Below are 21,828 nucleotides of genomic sequence, written 5' to 3' on the forward strand. Positions count from 1 at the left end.
GAACTCAGTAGGTGGTTGTGAAAAACTGGAAGGACGTTTTTCACAACGGAAAATCATGGGATTGACAAAAGTTTTGGACTAGACTTTTTATTTTAAAATGGGAAATTTATGTTATTTGTTCTTAGAGCCGATGCATAAATATTGTGATCAGAATTCGAAAATAATAATTATGATAATTATGGGTGAAAGACTAATGATATCACCTACACCAAATACCTTATTCAAGAACAACCATTAGCCCGAAAAATAATTCATAAATAACGTATTTATTCTAATATTATAGTCTGTATGAAGAATATCGTACTTTTCTACAACTTATACGATGTTATAGACTTAGTGGTTTTGTGTAAGAACATCCCGATTTTTAGGAAAAAACAGATTTATTTGGATTTATCACATCCAAGAATTTGTCTTTCCTTCTTCTTAAGAACTCTGTAATTAATATAAATTTTCTGTGTAAATAATTCCATCCTAAGTATTTTATAGTAACGAAAGACTGTATCTGGAATGATATTTATCAAATTTGATTACTGCAGGGCATATTAATAGTATTAATTTACTATTTATCTCAAATGTCTGTTCTCGTTTATTATTTCTATATATTTGTGGATGATATAATATTTTAATAACCGTAGTGCAGTTAGTATTTATTACCAAATGTAAATTAGTGGTCTTCAAATTTCTTCTAAACGTTTTGTATCTCTTATTCAAAACCCACGTATCAATATCTGAGATTCGCATACTTTTATATAGTTATTTATTCTAAATTCACTTAGGGTTTACATTTATTATCATTTATTTTCACTCTATTAATTAATTAACATCTTTAAATTCTGAAATTATGTTCCCTGAATACTTTAATTCCATATTTTTTTAAAATTATGTAGCCATCTGTCACTTATAACGTTTTTAATCTGAATTCCTTAACTGTAATTAGGTTGTAGCATTTGAGGTCCTCACGACGATGAGTCCGAAGATGGTTGTCTTCTGGGTAGTAGCGTCATGTAGTCTGGTAGAAATTTATCGACGTTTCAGAGGTTCTTTCTGCCTTCATCGCCCTGATAATGTAGGCAGAAGGAACCTCTGAAACTTCTACCTGTCTATACGACGCTGAATTCCAGAAGACAGTCATCTTTTAATTGTTGGAAATAATGAAAAATTTCCATAGCAGTGAAATGAATCTGTCACTGTATATCTATTTATAAGAAGGCTGATTAAAATAATCATTTCGATATAATCGATATGCAACATATAAACTATTCTTTATTCGTCAGATTCTGTAGAAAAAATGGGAATTGGTAATATAATGTCACATTGCATCAGCCGCCACAAGAAACTATTGTTCGCGTGCAACGAGAAGTCTGCCAGGAAGTAGGAGTGGGGGAAGAGGTGAACTTACAGAGCATGCGCACTTCGCATATATCCGTTTCTAACCTCACTCCACTCCCAAGCGAATTCTTTGTGGTGCGTCATCAGTAGCTAGGCTAATTAAAACGTGTTTAAATGGAACACAGTAAAATCCGTACAGGTAAATATTTATCTGGCTCATTTCCTGTTCAGAATTGTCTGGAACAAGGAGATACGTTATGACCATTGTTTTGTGTCTTTCTTTCGAATGCACAAGACAAAACAGAGACATCACATCAGCTTCTAGTCTATGCTGATGTTGATTTATTAGATGAAAACAAATATCACAAAGGATAACAGAGGCTTTATTACTTGCCGGTAAAGAAGTTAGTCTGGAAGTAACTAAGAATAGGTTATGTTCATGTCTTGTCACCAGACATGACAAAACGATCATATGAAGGTAGCTAATAAATTCTTTTGAAAATGTACGAAATTCCGTATTAGTTGGGGTTAACGCTAACAAATCAGGAATGGTTTCACGAGAAAATTTAAAAAACAGCCTAAATTGAGGAAATGTCTGCCACTATGGAGTTCAGAATAGTGTCTGATATAGGCAGGTGTACAGGCGAAGGACTGTAATTTTACGTACTTAAATTCGTGTCTTATGTTAAGGAAATAATGCGAAGAATAATAATGTTTTTTTTATCATCTAATAGTAGCGAAATGATATGACAGCTCGGAAAATTGCATATTGAAGGACTCCATAATAAATTGTTACAGCCGCAATATATAATTTAAAACGATGATTTAATAAATGTAACAAACAACACTAAATTTGAACGCCTGAAAGTTTAGGGGTGGCGTTGGTGAATTTTGGTGGGAAAAACTGTTGTAAAAACGGTCGTTGAAAGACCGAACTGGGGGTAGAAGGATAACATTAAGATAAATTTTGGAGAAAAGTTACGAGGATGTAAGGTGAATGTAACTGGTTAAGAATATTATCCAGGTGACTGGTTTTGGCATTGGCGGTGTTAGAATTTTTGTGTTAGAACGCTGGCCTTGTAATCCTGGGGGGTCTCGGGTTCGATTCCCGGCGGTGCCCGAATTTATAACTTGTGTTGGGCAAGGCCGTGGTCTAGGCAACACGGAGTTTTCCTCCGGGGGCTTCCCCGGTTTCTCCGTGGAATCCCATTCACACACAGAAGAAGGCAATGGCAAACCACTTCTGGATCATCTGCCAAGAACGTATATGAACAGGTCCCAGTCCGAGAAAAGGATGGAAGGATCCTGTTCATATGGACCTGTCATCAGACAGAACTCTAAATAAAATCTAATAATTACCAGATACATAGACAGTCAGCGGAAAAACACAGAGAATGTTTTGTATGACAGCACCAAAATTGAAACATTTACCCTGTTGACTTAATTCACTATTGCAGTCATTTGGTCAGGTTGCATGTCCTGGAATCTGATCCTGAACGAACCAACTGGGTCGTGAAGGGGTGGAACGGGTAATGCCCCCTCTCAGTTGGCAGGTTTTAAGACTTACCACAAACACAAGCACATCACAGACGTACAGGGAAAGGAGGTGGCTGACTGTGATGACGACACCCGAAAGAACGTAGCTTGTAATGAGTTAAACAGCTGCTGGCTTCTGCCGTGGGAACTGATGCCGCCACGTATCGTAGCAACGAACCTTGCTTGTTTTTGTGACGCTAAACACTTTTCAGTAGCTTATATCTTATATACACTGCAGGGCTCCCTATATTTCTAACGTTATTAGTTTTTTAAGACCACTTCCGTAGGAGTTGTAGGTGCTGGTTTATTGGCGGGTGTAATGGTTCAGGAACAGGTGTGTATTGTGGAGTGCTGATGACAATGACAGTTTTCATATCCCAACATCACTTTATGAGATAAACTTAATAAAACTAAGATAGCTGCTGTATTTATTTCGTGGTGTCCGTAGCTGGCATGTCCGTGAGACACTGGCGTAGTCAGGTGACGGTGTAAAAATGGATTATGTGCTACGGAAGAAAGGTTATTAAATTGTTGGTAAACATTTGTCATATAAACGGAACTCAATTCAGATTTCAGGACGACGTCGTTGAGTTAGTAAAAACACAGTTGATAGACAGAAATCCTTGAAAAAAAAATATGGCAAATTCTCCCGTTTTGCAGCGGAGCCAAGGAAGAAGGAAACATTAAAACTCGCAAAATATTGTTGAGAAATACATTGCTGACGTCAGATGACGAAACAAACTAATTAACTGATTAGTTTCCAAACTTTCAACAACGTTAATACCATGAACCAACATCAGACATGATTCTGAGCCATATCGTCACAAACTTCTCGGTATTGAAAGTGGCAATTTACCAAATATTGCATGTATCTGTCGTCATGTTTCCATCCTAGCTAAGTGCCTCTCCCATTGCATTCTCCAAAAATTTCGCTATGTGGACTTTGTATTTACGTTATTCTGAAATGGCATCAGACTGCGTTTAACAATCGTGTAAAAGAATTGGTAAAAATTTGTACGTTAATTATTTTCTTAGTCGTGGTATATTTGTGTAGTCTTAATTTCCCCTCGTAGTTCCAGAATTTTTAAAATTTCCCTGTGGCGTGGTAAAGTATTTCGGTTTCAACATGCTGACATCTGTTGCTGTTTTTCTGCATTAACCTAACATAAATGGGCGAAAAGAACTTAGAAAGAAAAGATACTCACACCATTGTTGTTTGATATAAACCTCTATTTAACGTGACTTTATTGTGTTATTGCTTCCTATCGCCGTGTTTATAACTGAGATTCGTATGAAAATATTATTTTCTCGTTTCAAAGTCTATCTCAGATGATTCAATAATTATCGCCGTCAAATCGATAGCAAGTTATCGATTGGAGAACAAACCAATATAGCGCTTTGGCGTTCATTATTAGACACGTGCGACTGATGTGTTTGTTTTTGCGAAGTATTTAAAATTTATAACAGAATAAAAACCAAAGTAGCCGTGTTGTGAGAGACTTTACGAAGCCGTGTTCTCGGGGACTGAAATGGGAGTTTACCGCACACTGAATTTTGAAGGCTGAGATGAAGGTTGGTACCAGTTGCTTTCGTCAGATGACTGTGAACAAGAAGCATGTCGAGGCTGCCGCGTGAGAGACCACATGGGATGGCGTGTGAAAACTTATGCAGTCATGAAAATATTCACGAACCCCCTTCCTCGTTCATTATTCCCACACTTCTGATGCTACGGTGTAGTTCAGGATGGATTACGTTGACCACATAGAGCTCGGAATGAAGCTGACTATTGTTAGGTTATGTTTGGGATATTCTGATATTTGTTATTGCACTTTGTTTTGTTTTGTTTTGTTTGTACTCTGTTAAATGTTACGACCAGTTTACGTACAATGAAAAAAAAATTAAAATAATTTTGTGTGTGTAATATTTATGGCTGATTTAATGTTTATAAACTGCGAACTACTCTTTTTGCAAAGTATGAAAATGTAAAGCATACAGTAATGGAAAATAAGGAACTCGTTAATTTATTGTAACAATATTAATTAACGACGTCGAAAAAATTTAGAGAGGAAGCAAAGTGTTACGTTAGGCACGGTCTTCCCTAGAATGTGTGTGTCTCAAACCTGACAAGGGCCAACTGTGTGAATCATTGATGTTTGTTTACAGGGCGATTGTATTCCAGCTGACATCGAGACATCGGTCTCTGGGGTAGAAAGTTTAAGGCTCCATTTTACTTCGTTAACACTTTAACATTGGGGATGATCTCAGCCATTTATAATTCCTTAAAAGTTTAATGTATATAATAAGTCAAATATCCGTATGTTTTGTTCTGTTTTTTTTAAATTTACTTTTTCAAATGACGTGTAATTTTAAAGACAGTAAAAACAAAAGGTGATCCACGTGGAGACACAACCCCGGGAAAATTACATATTTTGATTTTTTTAAAAATTAGTTACGGGGTGTCTAAAAGCATGCAAAGGAGAATTTTTTTTTTGAAAATCCCGCATCTATTTTTTTTATTTCCCGTTGCATTTCAACGGTTATTTCTTACGGCAACGAAACCCAATCCTTTTCTTGCAACTTCCAGTTTGATCGGTCGTACTTTGCCACAGAGTCCGCGCTCAAAATATCCCTACGCCTGTCCTCCATTTTCGAGGTATATGTTTTTGAGAAAGGCTTTTACCCCTGTTCGTCACACACCTCTCTCCTGCTCTTAGACTATGCCCTTAAATAATATTTAAATAAAATAGACAAAACAAAGTTAAAACGAAGCCCTTCTGTTTTCACGCTGTTGCAGTTGGTATTAAGGAGAAAAGGCCGGGGACTTGTTTATGTGGAAGGAAACAGATGTGCCACCTCCTACAGAGACAAGCTAACTTTTTTTGTTTCACTGTTTGTGTCGTCATAGTCTTTTTTGGGGAGGGGATGGTTCCTCGCTACGTTGCTATGACGACACCTGTTACGAGGATAAACTTTACCCTTCTCCCCCTTCGTTTTCTTTTTCTCGGAGTTTTCCTTTTTATTATTTTACTTATGACAATTTCGTTTTCTAAGACGGACGTAGGCGACCACGTAAGGTAATCTTTTACCTCTTAGGGCTTTGCCCCTGAGGTGATACATAACTCAGTTAGGAGAGCGTCCTATGTCGGCAAATAAATTAAGCCTACTGGTCGTGGAACCTTGGTCTGAAAGCGCTCAGTACACCGCGTTAAATCTGGCCATCGTGACGGTGGGTACTCAACAGATCCTCTGCGTCGTATTCATCTATGTGAATCATTGGAAAAGATACTGTGATGCCATCTGTTAAGTGTAGACCACACTAGGTGCGATGCCATCTGTTAAGTGTAGACCACACTAGGTTCTCCTCGTAAACACAACAAGACACAAGAGGTCTTTTTGGGACACCTTGTGTTTGTGTTTGTTTTTTTATGGAAATCTCAGCGTGGAAGAGGATGAATGTGATTTTGGACTGGGTTTGGCTACTTAACAGACGTCATATGGCTGAAACTTCGTCTTTTTCGATTGTCACAGAATTAGTTAGCGGTTTTAAACTGCCCGTACGTCACATATCGGGCGAATATGTTACAACTTCCACTATACCTTTCATCGGAAGGGTGACTTTAACATTTTATTTGTATCGGTACGTAAGTTCACAATCCATGAGAAGTAAATAAACGCCTTTGATCCATTCAAAAATATGTATTTTGTAATTGTTGTTATATATTTTTTATTAATCGATATTAAATTTATAAACAATTATTCTGATATAAAAATAATCAGGACGTAGCCAGCTTTTGAAGTACGTCTCGTTAATTTTTCAACACTAATACACACTTTTTCGGGGAACTTTGTGTTCGGGAGAACGAATTATTAGACTTTTCCACAATCCTCTGGCATTTGGTTATATAAATTATGCAGTTTGAATACAAAAATGTGATGGTCGTACGTGATAAATATTGGGAGACATCTAATACTGTGGCTCTAGACCAGGGGTGGCCAACCCGCGGGCCGCATGTGGCCCGCCTTGAACATTTTTCCGGCCCGCGAGATTCATCACACTTTTACAAAATATATTTATTTTATAATGGCCAAAGTAGTGAAAACCAATGTATTAAAAAAATACATTATTTGTGCATCCATATATTCAAAAATTATCTGTCGAAATTATGAGAAAAAATTAACTTTGATTTTAAAATAATATTCTTGCGAATATATGACAGATATTGCCTGGTTGACTTACAGTGCAATATTGAATTAAAACACATTTTTGAAACATCAGAATCAAAAATAGATTTTTATAACACTTACGTCACAAAAGAGAAATTTTCCAATTTGAGAAATCTGGCACAAAAAGTTGTTAGCGCTTTTGGTTCAACTTACACCTCCAAAAAAAAATGTCTATAGTGTATCTAAATCTAATATGGGGATATATAATTTTATATGTGGCCCGCGGAGTTATGATGCGTTTCCAAAGTGGCCCGAAAGATCATTTGGGTTGGCCACCCCTGTTCTAGACGGTGATGACTCAATTGAAGTGCTTAAAATCAGCAAGAAACCAATTACAGACATCCACTCTGAAGGAGGCTAAGAAAAGGAGATGACATAAGATACGAGAAAAAACAAAGTAACGGAGAGCAGTGTCAAAGTTAGAAACATCAGGCATAGAGAGGCTAGCCACTAGAGAAGTTAAATATTAAATAATTGGCCATTAAGAGTGGCAAATGTCAGGGAGTGGAACACAAACTTTGTTGAAGATGTCAGTGCTCCTACACATGGCAACTAACAACAGAACCAATTGTAACTGAGGACTGACCTTGTAATAACAACAACAATATTTATAGGTTCATACATTACTTTAAAATTTTCAGTGCCACGTTATTTAAAAACCCTATAAACTTAGGCTGGGTATGGTCTTACCAAAAGCCACTTTGCAGCGTACTATGTATGTACATTTTTGCCCGAGTGTGACACATCCGAATAATTATTAATTTATTTGTTTGTATGTTATTTAAATTATGTAACAGTCTCGACTGAAATTTTATAACATTTTATCCGTCACATCACCTTTGTCTTAGAAATCTAGGCACTAAAACCGAAATTATTTATATTTTTACGGTCGAACACAATTTATTTTAAATGAAGGACACCAAATTAAACAGAACATTTACGATGCAAAAATTGAGTATCTGAATGTAAAATAAATTTACGACCCTATGTTTATACAAACAATTATGGAAACTAATAGGATAATATTAAAAAGAATATAATAGCGTATTTGAGACGCGTAGAATACCAGTCAAGAGCACTTGAAGTTAGTAAAACTAACACAGTAACATAGTGGCAATATAAAGATTGTAAGGTAATAAAAAGTTAAATATCGTAGGAAATGGAAATTTTTTATTATGTTGGAGCTCTGTGTAAGGGATGTGACGTCGAGGAATCTGAAAATTACGAGGTGAGAACAAAACAAGGCAGAATCAAAAGGAGGAAACATAGGTCTGCATTAACGAGTACATGGGTTGTAAACGTGTTTTAGTTTCATGTTAAATATTGTATGCAAATCGATTCTGAAGGGTTCTGACTTTCGTCTATACAATCACTGGACACGGTATTAGCTCATTTTAAGAGACTTCACACCTGAAGAAGAAGACAGGTCCAGTCCTCGAAACGTTTCTCAACAGTCGAGATTGTGTGCAAAGGTTTTAATAACTTAAACACATTATGAATGTCCATAAGATTGCCAAAAGTATCTGAACCGTGTAGGGAGGATACAGTTGACGTCGTATGTTGTATAGTAAATTTTTATTCGTGGGTTATTTAACGGTATTATAAGCGCCACGTAGCCAAGAGTAAGATGTCTGGTGTTTTAGAGCAGTGGTATTCAACCTTTTTTGTTCGCGTACCCCCAGATATAATTTCTCTTCAACTTTGTACCCCCAAAGTTGTTTGTGTATAATTCAAGTTATACATAGTATATAATTACATTTAAAATAAATTAAATTACTGATTATTCAGTGTTTATCATAAAATAATATATTTCTTTAAATTTCACGTACCCCGTAAGATGTCTTCGCGTACCCCCAGATATAATTTCTCTTCAACTTTGTACCCCCAAAGTTGTTGGTGTATAATTCAAGTTATACATAGTATATAATTACATTTAAAATAAATTAAATTACTGATTATTCAGTGTTTATCATAAAAAAATTAAATTTCACGTACCCCCTGAGATGTCTTCGCGTACCCCCGGGGGTACGCGTATCCCAGGTTGAATACCACTTTTTAAAGGACGTTGCGACAATGTAGAATGAACATTTAACTTCGTGGAAGTGAAGCAGTGGCGATTATGAGAGGGACTTAACAAGTTTACCAGGACACTGATTTATTTTTGCGTTATTTAATGACATTCTTTTAATTTTTATTTTACGTAGACTTAAATATAACTGGGGGGATGAATGGTGAGTAGTAAGGATTTGCAAGGGTGTGGTATTATTGTGGCATTTGTAGAAGTTGGATGCCATGCCCTACATGAACCGCGTATTCGTTTGAAAATCCGAATGGCATGCCTCCATAGATTTCCCACGAGTTGAGCATTATGGTTTTGCTTGTTCTCGGAAAAATTATTGCGTTAATATTTGTTTATCGCGACGTGTGTCGTGTTCTTACGTGGACGCTGTTGCCAAAGCGCGGAGTAATACATAACAGTCCACTTCTGCTCGCCCATGTAAATCACTTGCCATGTCGAATGTAATTCGAGTATAGTTATAGCAGTTTTTAGAACTCAGCCCAAATGTTGTATGCATATTAATCATTAATTATACATATTAAGTGCAATGTTTCGTCTGAGAACTGTGTTGAATTCCTTTCCAGAAAGATACAAGCTAACTTGTTGCTTCAGTACGTGTAATTGTGGTATTCGTCTGTCTTTTTTTTTTCAGTTGTAGTGTCATTGTTCACAGAATTTTGCAAACACAAAGGAACACGCAGTAGTAAGGCATGTTTGTACTAAAACGTTTTAACTGACACGTAAGTGACAGTTCTCTGACAAAGCAAACGTTGAATTATTCGTACTTACTACTAAATTCAGGTCCGTCTGCTGTTGCTGTAGAATATAATACAGCATTTCGACAGTTCGTATTTAGCCTTCCAGATGAGGCGATAGCTGAAGATAATATTTCGTGCAGGGATAAATTCTTCTGCAACTTGTGTGTTAAACTTATATTTTGAGAATTACAAATATGGCGGCAGTGCGAATAATTCAGGTTATGTGTTGCATACGAGGTGCGATCGGAAAGTTTATAGATTGCGCCTCTAAAAACCCGTACACTTATCTCAGGTATTAAATTCATCCATCACCCTCGAAGTAGTTCCCCTGGGAGTGAACACAACGATCCCAGCGCCTCTGCCAAGCCTGGAAGCATCCCTGGAAATCTTTCTTTGTCAGCCTGTCAAGCACCATCTGCGATTCTGCCTGAATCTCTTCTATCGTCTCAAATCTCCTTCCCTTTAGCTGAATTTTCATCTTTGGGAAGAGGAAGAAGTCACACGGAGCTTAGAAAGGAAGTTGGGGTCGGTTCTTGCAAGATCTTTGAGCTCCTGACAAACGAGAAGTCGATTCTGCTTCTGGTCCTCAGACAGGATGCGTCGCATGTTGAGTTCTTCCTTTAGAATCAGCTGACAGGTCCCATAGCCTATCCCAACAATGTCGCACAAGTCGTTGATGGTACGACGTCGATCTTCGTGAATGGCCTGCCGAATCTTCGTAACATTTTCGGGCGTTGTGCTCGAAGATGGTCGTCCAGAACGCTCGTCATCATCGATAGAGGTTCGGCCATTTTTAAAACGTGAATGCCACACAAAAGTTTGTGTACGACCCATTGCGGACTCCCCAAATGCTTGCTTTAGCATTTTATAGGTTTCCGTAGCCGTTTTGGCGAGTCTTTGGCAAAATTTGATGCACACGCCATTCCGAAATCGCAGGAGGGTCGGTGTAATGCACTACCAAAACGCCCGTAACTGAGAAACAAATGCTAATTCGATGATGCCGACTGGCACACTGATTCACTATGAATGTAGGCCGCACCCCCTAAAGGCAGAAGCTCGTACTACATCCGGTTCGCCCGCTATTGCCACAGTCTTGAAACTTTCCGATCGCACCTCGTACGTGACCGAAATATATGCTTTGTAACGACCTGTATTGTGCACGGAAAGGTGAATATAAATATTTTGAAAGTATGTATTATCACCGTGAAATTTGGATGTGGTATTATTTGTGTGGGCCCCTCTCGACAAGACTGGATCGCTAGAGATATGAATGCGTTTTAAAAATTGCAAGACTTCAACCCCCTGAAGACGGAACCAATAGGCAATCGTATATACGTTTAAAATCTTAATCGTGTTTAGCGTATTTCTACGTACTACACGCATTATCAGACAGGATCCATTTGTTTAGATTTATATGCATTATCAGAGGAAATGAGTACTTGTTCGCAGTGAGTCACATGAGAGTGCTTGGAAGAAATCTTGTATTAAACACGAGAAAAACAAAAATAGGAATCATGAGACTCCATTCTTTTGTTAAGACAAAGCTCGTTAACAAGCTGTGTCGTATCACGTCCCACGAACCTCTAAAATTTAAATTTTAAGATGTTTCGAGATTTCTTTTTAGAAATAACAACCCAGTTGGTGGTGTTGTCTGATGTGAAGTTTCCATCTCTTTTTCGATTTGGTTTCTTAATACGCTGTTTCAAGCCGTTCGTGTACTTATTATCACTGTCACTCTTTTGACAGATCTTTCAATATTTTACAAGCATTCGTTACTGTTGAATTCTATGATTTTACCAAAGACTATTATGAGGTTCATTCAGACGCACGTAAGTGTTATTTGCATGGACGATGTACAAGAAGCTTGATTACAGCCTCGGTAATTCTAATTATGACCGTCTTCGATCTAAACACAGTTTTATATTAACTAACAACTGTAAAATAGTTAAAAGTGCGTGAGAGAAGGCAATGTTGATGATAGAGTTAAGCGGCTGCTGATCTTAAGATGGAGGCGACAGGAACTGACGTCTTAACTATCATACACTGAGCATTCTACTTATATGACACCTTGACCTCCTAATAAGTTTTAAACAAATTAACATGTTTTAAACTTTGTTCTCAAGTCGGTTAATATCGTGTTATCTTGTATACGGCATCTCCAGGAAATAATTTCTTATATTGGTTTTTAATTACGTATATTACTAGGCGTTTTAACCTTATTATTGTTATTTAGTGTTCTGTCTGACGACAGGTCCATATGAACAGGATCCTTCCATCCTTTTCTCGGACTGGGACCTGTTCATATACGTTCTTGGCAGATGATCCAGAAGTGGTTTGCCATTGCCTTCTTCTGTGTGTGAATGGAGTAATTGTTGGGATGCCACGGAGAAACCGGGGAAGCCCCCGGAGGAAAACTCTGTGTTGCCTAGACCACGGCCTTGCCCAACACAAGTTATAAATTCGGGCACCGCCGGGAATCGAACCCGAGGCCCCAGTATTACAAGGCCAGCGTTCTAACAGCTAGACCACCGTGGCCACGTTTTAACCTACAAGAACACAATCCTAGTGACCATATTGATTCATATACCAGAGGTCAACCCACCGTCGTAACTTTTACATGTTCTAACATTAATAAATTTTGATTACGGGTAAGTAATTAATCGGTTTAGGTGGGCATGTGGAATTTGCTATTTTGTGTTCCTGTCTGACAACTAATGCTTTCGATGTTGCCAACATTCGTGGCCCTAGACTGACTCTTTTGAAAATGTTAATCGATTCTGAGGAATGGCAGACATTTTCGTACGTTGTCCTTTTCATTTCCCGTTCGTTGGATGAAGAACCTTTTTTAAAGATTGGTGAGGACAGGTGTCCCCTCGGCGCCATCTTTTCAGTAAGTTACGCCCCAGAATGGATGCTGCAGACACGGAGACTTTAATTCCAACAGTCCAGTCGAGTAAACTGAAGATATAAAATAAACGGGAGTATCTGTCTATGAATGTCTGAAACGTCGGCCTCGCTTGGTTCCTGATTTCACGTGTTTGAACGAAATACGTACGAGTTGGTGAGGATGAAGGTGGCAGAAAAGAATTTACAGGGCAGAGCACTGCCAAGGATTATTGTAGAACGAAGAAGTGTATTACATAATATTTAAGGTTATGCTAACTATTTGTTTTAATTTTGTGTTGTATACTGTTACGCCGCTGGATTCCATATTCCATACGCCATGATGACATGGGCATGGGCGTAGGGAATGGATAAGATTTCTATGGGTTATCTCGGGAAGTGGCCATGTGCCACGAATTAAAACACAATCCGTGATATGGGATACCTCCCTCCTCCTATGAAATTGATGGGAGGTCCCGTCCTCGTGCTGTGTTATAACTGGGACAGGATGTATTCTGTGGGTTCTAAAACGTCAAGGTAACTGCTCCAAATACATCCGATACACATCCTTATCCACGGGGGATTTTGTTAACGTAGGATATATTATGAACACCTCGAAGCAAAAATGGTGTTTGGACGAAAATAGGAAAGAGGAATTTGAAATAGCAGGCGAAATCTTCTGTCAGAGGCTAGAGGAAAACATGATTGTTTGTAAATGACTGTCTTCTGGGTTTCGCGCCGTGTGATCTGGTAGAAGTTTACCAACATTTAAGAGGTCCTGACTCCATTATCAGGACGATGACTCATCGCCCTGATGATGGAGGCAGCAAGACTTTACAACCTACGATACAATCCATATGCTGCGATAATAATTTTTTTTTATTAGTGTTCTGTCTGACGACAGGTCCATATGAACAGGATCCTTCCATCCTTTTCTCGGACTGGGACCTGTTCATATACGTTCTTGGCAGATGATCCAGAAGTGGTTTGCCATTGCCTTCTTCTGTGTGAATGGAGTAATTGTTGGGATGCCACGGAGGAAAACTCCGTGTTGCCTAGACCACGGCCTTGCCCAACACAAGTTATAAATTCGGGCACCGCCGGGAATCGAAACCGAGGCCCCAGGATTACAAGGCCAGCGTTCTAACCGCTAGACCACCTCATCTTATTATTATTTAGTGTTCTGTCTGACGACAGGTCCATATGAACAGGATCCTTCCATCCTTTTCTCGGACTGGGACCTGTTCATATACGTTCTTGGCAGATGATCCAGAAGTGGTTTGCCATTGCCTTCTTCTGTGTGTGAATGGAGTAATTGTTGGGATGCCACGGAGGAAAACTCCGTGTTGCCTAGACCACGGCCTTGCCCAACACAAGTTATAAATTCGGGCACCGCCGGGAATCGAAACCGAGACCCCAGGATTACAATGCCAGCGTTCTAACCGCTAGACCACCTCATCTTATTATTATTTAGTGTTCTGTCTGACGACAGGTCCATATGAACAGGATCCTTCCATCCTTTTCTCGGACTGGGACCTGTTCATATACGTTCTTGGCAGATGATCCAGAAGTGGTTTGCCATTGCCTTCTTCTGTGTGTGAATGGAGTAATTGTTGGGATGCCACGGAGGAAAACTCCGTGTTGCCTAGACCACGGCCTTGCCCAACACAAGTTATAAATTCGGGCACCGCCGGGAATCGAAACCGAGACCCCAGGATTACAATGCCAGCGTTCTAACCGCTAGACCACCTCATCTTATTATTATTTAGTGTTCTGTCTGACGACAGCTCCATATGAACAGGATCCTTCCATCCTTTTCTCGGACTGGGACCTGTTCATATACGTTCTTGGCAGATGATCCAGAAGTGGTTTGCCATTGCCTTCTTCTGTGTGTGAATGGAGTAATTGTTGGGATGCCACGGAGGAAAACTCCGTGTTGCCTAGACCACGGCCTTGCCCAACACAAGTTATAAATTCGGGCACCGCCGGGAATCGAAACCGAGACCCCAGGATTACAATGCCAGCGTTCTAACCGCTAGACCACCTCATCTTATTATTATTTAGTGTTCTGTCTGACGACAGGTCCATATGAACAGGATCCTTCCATCCTTTTCTCGGACTGGGACCTGTTCATATACGTTCTTGGCAGATGATCCAGAAGTGGTTTGCCATTGCCTTCTTCTGTGTGTGAATGGAGTAATTGTTGGGATGCCACGGAGGAAAACTCCGTGTTGCCTAGACCACGGCCTTGCCCAACACAAGTTATAAATTTGAGCACCACCGGGAATTGAACCCGGGACCCCAGGATTACAAGGCTAGTGTTCTGACCGCTGACAATAATATACACGCATAAAAAAGGTATTTCGAATTGTAGACGGTCCAAGAGATTGAGGTTTTACTTTATTAGAAACCGAGCCTGGTCCTGTGATGTGAGACGCAGAAGCGTGGAGTATCACAGCCTGCAATCAGAGTTTGCGTCAAGGAGACCACAGATATGTTATCAGGCCACAGCGCGTGATGATGCATGCGTTCCTGGTAGGAGGTCGCAGATCGCCGTGGAAAACCGTTTCCTGCAGACTGAAACCTTGTTCGTACGTCATGTGACAGAAAGAAAGGTGGATCCTTGTGAGTGATTTATTGTCTTCATATTTTTTCGTACCTACTCAGCTGAAGGTCTGCTGTTTCTTTGAATTAAGAGGCACTGTAATGGTGTTCAGACTAAATGGGACTTTCTGGTAACAACCTCCTCGAAGGCAATGGAGCCATCTGCTCCTGCCGCAGTTACTACGCCCACACTCCTGATATTTATGGTTCTAAAGGTTTCGAAGGTGTAATTCGATGTCCCCTGGATCGTGACGTCGTGTACTCTTAACTCTGAGGATGGCAGCGATGAGTTTATCCGAAACAAGTGTTTTTATTTCACACTGGCGTTACGTGAAAGGTTAGCCAACGCGTGTATCGGGCGCGATGGAAAACAATTACCGGATATCGGAAACGTCTTGCAAATTCGCTGATGATGGAGGTAGCAAGGACCTCTGAAACGTCGGTAAACTTTCAACAGACTACACGGCTCTAAAGCTTAAGAAACACGAAAGTGAAATTTAAATTTTTATCCGGAAGTAATTCACACAAATTTCATGTTTTATATAGTAAAGTAAAGTTTGTCCCACTATACGCCATGTAGGCGCTTGGGGGGGAGTGGAGGTATAGCTCCTCTCTTCCTTGACCTCGGCACTAGATGGGGGTGAGTGGTCGGCATCACGCCCCGGCCGGCTTTACCCCCGGGAAAGGACCCCGGTACCCATTGTAGAGGAGGCTGGGTGGGCCCCAGAGCCAGAATTTTTTGGAAACTCGCAAAGGAAAATATTATTGCAACAAAGTTTGGGCTCAAAATACAGAGTTCTGGCTCAGAGGAACATTTCCAGATTTTGAAGCTTCTAGTTTACTTACTGGTCCAGTTGCGTTTGCCGTGTACGGGCAGAGGACATCTTGAGTTCGCTTGTTTCATTTTCCCAGTATTCGGTATATTTTAATGTGGGGGTTCACAACTTTTAACATTCCTGGGAACAGTCATGCTTTCTTATCATCTAGCAGGCCGGAAGGTTATAAACGAATGCAATTCATTGAAAGGTCATGGAATTAATATTATTTGCTAGCATCATGTGGTATTTGTTATCTAGCTACGTAGACTGTTACAGGCTCGCGTTAAATATAATTAAAAGTTTCAAATATTGTTGATCTGTAGAGAAAATTTTAGGAATTGTAACAATTTGTAGAGCTGTAATACACCTTTAAATACATTAATTATATTTAACATATTAAGAAAAAAAAAGATTCGATCTAACTTGCAACTTATAGGACAATTGAGATATTTGTGTTCCAATATATTTTCATGTATCCAGTTTTGATCAATTCGTAATAAGTAAACATTTATTTTTGTGTTGGTTGTTAAAAGTTGGACCTAACTTCTGCCGTATTATGCAACATATTATTTTAAATGTGTTTTAAAAGGGCATATCCTCACAGATTTACACACATTGATGACGTTCTCCAGGCCTAACAGGTATTCAGCTGACGATAGCCACATAATAGGCCGAAACATGTAGCTGCTTAATATCTAAAATCCTATTTTATAAAAGCTGAATGTTAAATTTCGCGTGACGAAAGAGACATTGTCATGGCAATTTGTTAAAAATGTTAGTAAATTAGGTATCCTATCCATGTATTACTCAAATTTTATCTGAAAATTAATCTTTGGTTGAGATATCGAAGTTTGGAATTTAAAAACAGTCTCCAACGCACCTGTCTGTGTTCTCTTCCCATAAGGCATTAGATTTGGAATTTGGATTGTCAGATGTATGTGAGGTTTTATTGAAAAGGGTTAGAAAATTCAAATTAGTGTAGGTTCAGGAGACCATATGACAAAAGCTGCTCTGAAATAGCAGACGATTGTACGTGATGATGCCATTGTGCACGTGCGCGCCCCAACCGAGGATAAGCAGACTGTATGCGTAATTCTTTGTGTCACCATCTCGTGGTCAGCGACGGAAACGATACTTACATATTCTGCCAAAAGATGGCCGTCGTGTAGTTCTTGCGTTGATGTCGCTGTATGTTTAATTAAACGCGGTTTTGTGGTTGATGGCTAAATGTCGTCAGGTTACAGACAAGTTCATAACCGATCTTTCTTATGTGTTGTGCGACGATAGTTTGAAAGTGTTCGTGTAATGTGTTAATCCAAGTATTGTTGTATCAGTAAAAATTAGAGAACTCAGAAAACACACTTTTGATGTTTGAGTGCCAGCAACACCAGTTGTCATTTCCTTTGAGAAGGCTTGTTCAAAATTCGTGCCCATGGAACGAGAGCCATCCACTGCTTACTGCCCTGCATTAGACATGAACACAAGAATATTTATGATGAAATATTAGTGTGGGCTTCATGTAGCGTCAGCGATGATAGCTGAAAAGATGAACTCCAAAGGTTTGTTTAAAATATTCAAATATTATTTTCATTATTGGTTTGTGATTAAGAATCTCCCTGGCCAGTTACTCTGTGGCTTGCTATGTTTTTTCTAGACTTGATAAATGTTATAAAATTTGTTTAATTAGTTCCTAAAAACTTTCGATCGAGTTTCTTTCCATGTGGTCCTTCAAGGCCAGTTCTAGCTTTCACTTGTTTCAGTTCTCAAGACGTACAGTTTATTTAGTTTCTTGCATTTGGCATGTGAGATTTGTCTTATCTTCAGTAATGTGCCATATACAGCATTTTTCTGACAGTACCTATGAAAACGTCTAATCCCCCCCCCCCACACACACACACACATAGATCGACAAGATGATCAGGGTGATTGAACCAGCACAGGTTTATGTGCATTTGCAACACCAGCAATCCTGCAAAGTTCATGTGTACCTCATGCACCTAACCTTTAAAGTGTATTTTTACCAAGAGCCCTGCAAAGTGTGCCCATTTTATATTTATATATATATATATATATATATATATATATACATATATATATATACATATATACACAGGATGAGTCAGAAGTATGTTTACAAACTTCGTGTGCGTGTTCCAGGATCAAAATTAATAAAAAAAATGTTCCTATGAACATGGGGTCGCAAATGTTTCATTTTCGAAATAATAGCCAAAAATAGAATATTTTTTTTATCCTGTAACACGCACACGAAGTTCGTAAACATACTTCTGACTCATCCTGTATATATGTGTGTGTTAGTTTTTGCCATTGGCGCTGTAACGTGTGTCATTTATGTGTTTGTTCTTACCAACAGTCCTGCAAAGTATGCAACAAGACATTTGCGAATGTGTACCGCCTGCAGCGCCACATGATAAGCCACGACGAGAGTGCAGTACTACGCAAGTTCAAGTGTCCGGAGTGTGAGAAAGCTTTCAAATTCAAGCACCACCTCAAAGTAGGTCTACCAGTGTTTGTTCAGTGGGCTGTAGTTACATCTGTCTTACAGTGAGGAAGTGACATTGGGAATCCTCAAATGTCAAAACCGATTTAAATTTATCTTAATAACGCGAGAGCCAGTTGCTGGTTATGGGCTGGACTGGGGTTCGATTCCCATCTGTGGCCACAACCTAATTGGCTCTGCGACCCTCCTAAGGGCCGTCTTCCCTTGAAAAGAATGCGAAACTCACTTTATCTAGAATGCATGGGAGCTTTCCCTCCACTTCCCTGTAGATTTCACAGCACGGTGCTTAGGCACAGAAGCAATTTTTAGGTTAATATTGTAGTTGCAGAGGGAATGATCATTTTGCTATTATTCTCATTCGACAGCTGGTTCTACATCACTCGACAGATGCATGCCCAACCCGTTAGGCGTAGTCTCTCAGGTGGTACACAGAAATATGAAATGTAATTGTACATTTTTATGTTTAAATTAAGAAATTAAATACAGCGAAGATTACGGGCTGTTCTATGAACTCGCGATTATCACGCGAACATTCTTAGCTTCTGACTCATATTGTAATATTTTATACACGACGAATGGGATTCTAACCAAAAATTTCGACTTGCGCGCTGAAGAACTGCAGGTAGATCTGTTTGTATAAATTCACCTCAGCCTCTTTCAAAATGATGTAGAACCACCGCTGTTTTGAAACAATGCCCGCTTTCCCAAAGTGCATTAACTGCGACAAGGAAAGGTCAGAAAATGATGACACATGACACTACAATTTTAAACCTGTTCTACTGGTGGTAATTTCTTTTCTATAATTTTGGCGTACTTGTGCATTTCCACCGCAGATGCTGCAAAATATAGCTATTGTAAAAAAAACTCTTCGCCTGTTAATGTAAGCTTCAATGGAACTCGTATAATTTTCTACAGCGTAACAGTCAATATCATGTAAGACGCAGAACAAGTGTCAATGAAGCCTTCACAGGTACAAATAATTAATTAAAGACTGCTGGATTTTTTCTAAGTCATATTGCAGCCAGTAGCACGGTGGTAATGGTTTTTGGTTAATTGCAATATTAATTTAGGGTCATTCTCTGTTGATTTTAAATCATCGGGACTGAATTTTTCGTGTTGTTTATCTGACCTTTCGTTGTATATTTTATTGTGTATTGTATTCCCAGGATCCCAAAATGTAATATTTTGTGTTTGCATTTTGAAAAATATGGTCACGCATGCAGAACTGCTCTAGGTACAAAAACTAAGGGAAATATTAATGTATTAAAAGCAGTCCTAATTGTTGGTGCCTTATGCTGTGGACATATTTTTTTTGTTAATGTTTGTTCTTAGAAATAATATGCGGAAATATATTAAATTATTTTAATATTTTCTGAATGGCTAACAAATTTTTTTTTCAACGTTGTTCCATAACTAAGTGCCTAGGAAAAACTCGCTTGGAAGACTTGGCCATACATTTTCTTCCCAGGAATCTGAAATGTAGTATTTATTATTTGCATCTTGAGAAATATGATTGTGCATGTAAAACAGCAGTGACCTTATATGTTATAAATAAAGGGGAAAGTAATTGTGTTAAAGCACCATTAATTTATGGTACCTTTTACTGTGAACATATTGTTTATATTTAATATATTTATTCTCTGTAGTTGTTTGCAGAATATATAAAAAAATAATTCATTTTTATTTTTCTGTGTATCGGCTTAATTTCATGTTGTACAATTACTGGGCTAACTAATACCATGAAGCAGAGTCCTTCTTAAGAAGCTAATAGTTTGCAAAATTTTGTATGCATTTATTGTCTTCCCCATGTGTGATATCTGCCCTGCCCACTTCATCCCTAAAGAATACAAACTATAAAACTCCTCATTATGCAGTTTTCTCCAGCCTCCTTTCACTTAGTTATAAATATTCTTCTGAAACACCTACAATCTGTAGTCTTCGCTAAATGTGAGAGACCAGGTTTCACACCCATACAATAATACATTTACATTTACTATGTCATATATTTTAATATTTACATTTGTAAATTAGAAGGTTTAATTAAGGTTATGTTTGTATTAAAACGAAAATAATTTAAAACTTATAGAAAGGTTGTGGATGGTATGAGAGAAGGGAGATAAATATACAAAAAAGAGAGAGGAAATTAAGAAAGTGGGAGAGGAATGATGATAGGACAGAAAAATAATGAAGAAGATGAGAGTAGAAAAGGTATGAATGAAAGGAAAAATGGAATGGAGACCACGGAAACAATGGATAGATGACATGGAGGAGGATGTGAGGACGATGGGAGTGAGGGGATGGAGAAGAACTGTGAATGATAGGATAGAATGGAAAAAAAAACTCGTCGAACACGCTAAGACCCACGCTGCAAGAAGAAGAAGAAAGGAAAAAGGAGATTGAGGGATTAAAATATGAAATAAATAATTTATGAATCAATTACAATGGGATGTCTACACTAACATCTTAAACTACTTTCCTTGGACCATATCAGTGAAGTAGATATGTTTCTGTGCTTGGGGACGTATCTTATTTTCTGATATTTCACCATTCTAGCTCAACTTTTGAGGTTATGTAGCATCAGATCATAATTAAGAACTATGAAAGATGATACAAGAAAGCATTATGACGTATTCTAAGATGTTATCTTGGAATATGTCTGCTACAGGCACCAGGAATGTTCATTCTTTGTCAGGATTCCCTATGTTTCGATCTGGGAATCTCCCTAATGTGAGTCAGATGTGTTACTTATGCGCCAACGTACTCAGTAATTAACTAATTATTAAGATTTCTGTCATCTGGGTTGTTGCGCTCTGTAGTCTGGTCGATGTTAACCAACGTTTCAGAGGTCATACTGCTTCCGTCATCAGGGCGATGAATATTATGTTTTGAGTTTTTTGAAACCCTGCTTGTCAAATATTACAAAATATTGTTGAGTGCTCTGTGCTATAATGTGCTTGGCAGTGTATGAGTATGTCACCATTACTGTATTGTTAATGAATGTTTGATGCTTTGAATTTGTTTCTTTCATGCTACTGCTATCGCATGCTTTTGTTTGTTGTGTTATTCAGCAAGTTTTGTTATGTGCCTGCCTGTCTACAT

The 21,828-nt window shown here is 38.6% G+C and overlaps 1 protein-coding gene across 3 annotated transcripts in view; it reads left to right on the forward strand.

Moving 5' to 3' along the window:
- Positions 1-21,828, forward strand: part of zfh1 (Zn finger homeodomain 1) — a 651,615-nt gene that overhangs the window by 612,321 nt on the left and 17,466 nt on the right. For all 3 annotated transcript variants that reach the window (XM_087349799.1, XM_087349855.1, XM_022084146.2), the window contains one exon: positions 18,583-18,723. In XM_087349799.1, coding sequence (XP_087205925.1) covers positions 18,583-18,723 — 141 coding nt within the window. The remainder of the gene's footprint in view (positions 1-18,582; positions 18,724-21,828) is intronic.

The sequence above is a fragment of the Zootermopsis nevadensis genome, unplaced genomic scaffold (assembly GCF_977971745.1).
Source record: "Zootermopsis nevadensis isolate Lab colony 2312 unplaced genomic scaffold, Znev_1.0 Znev_ptg000001l, whole genome shotgun sequence".
Taxonomy (NCBI): Eukaryota; Metazoa; Arthropoda; class Insecta; order Blattodea; family Termopsidae; genus Zootermopsis; species Zootermopsis nevadensis.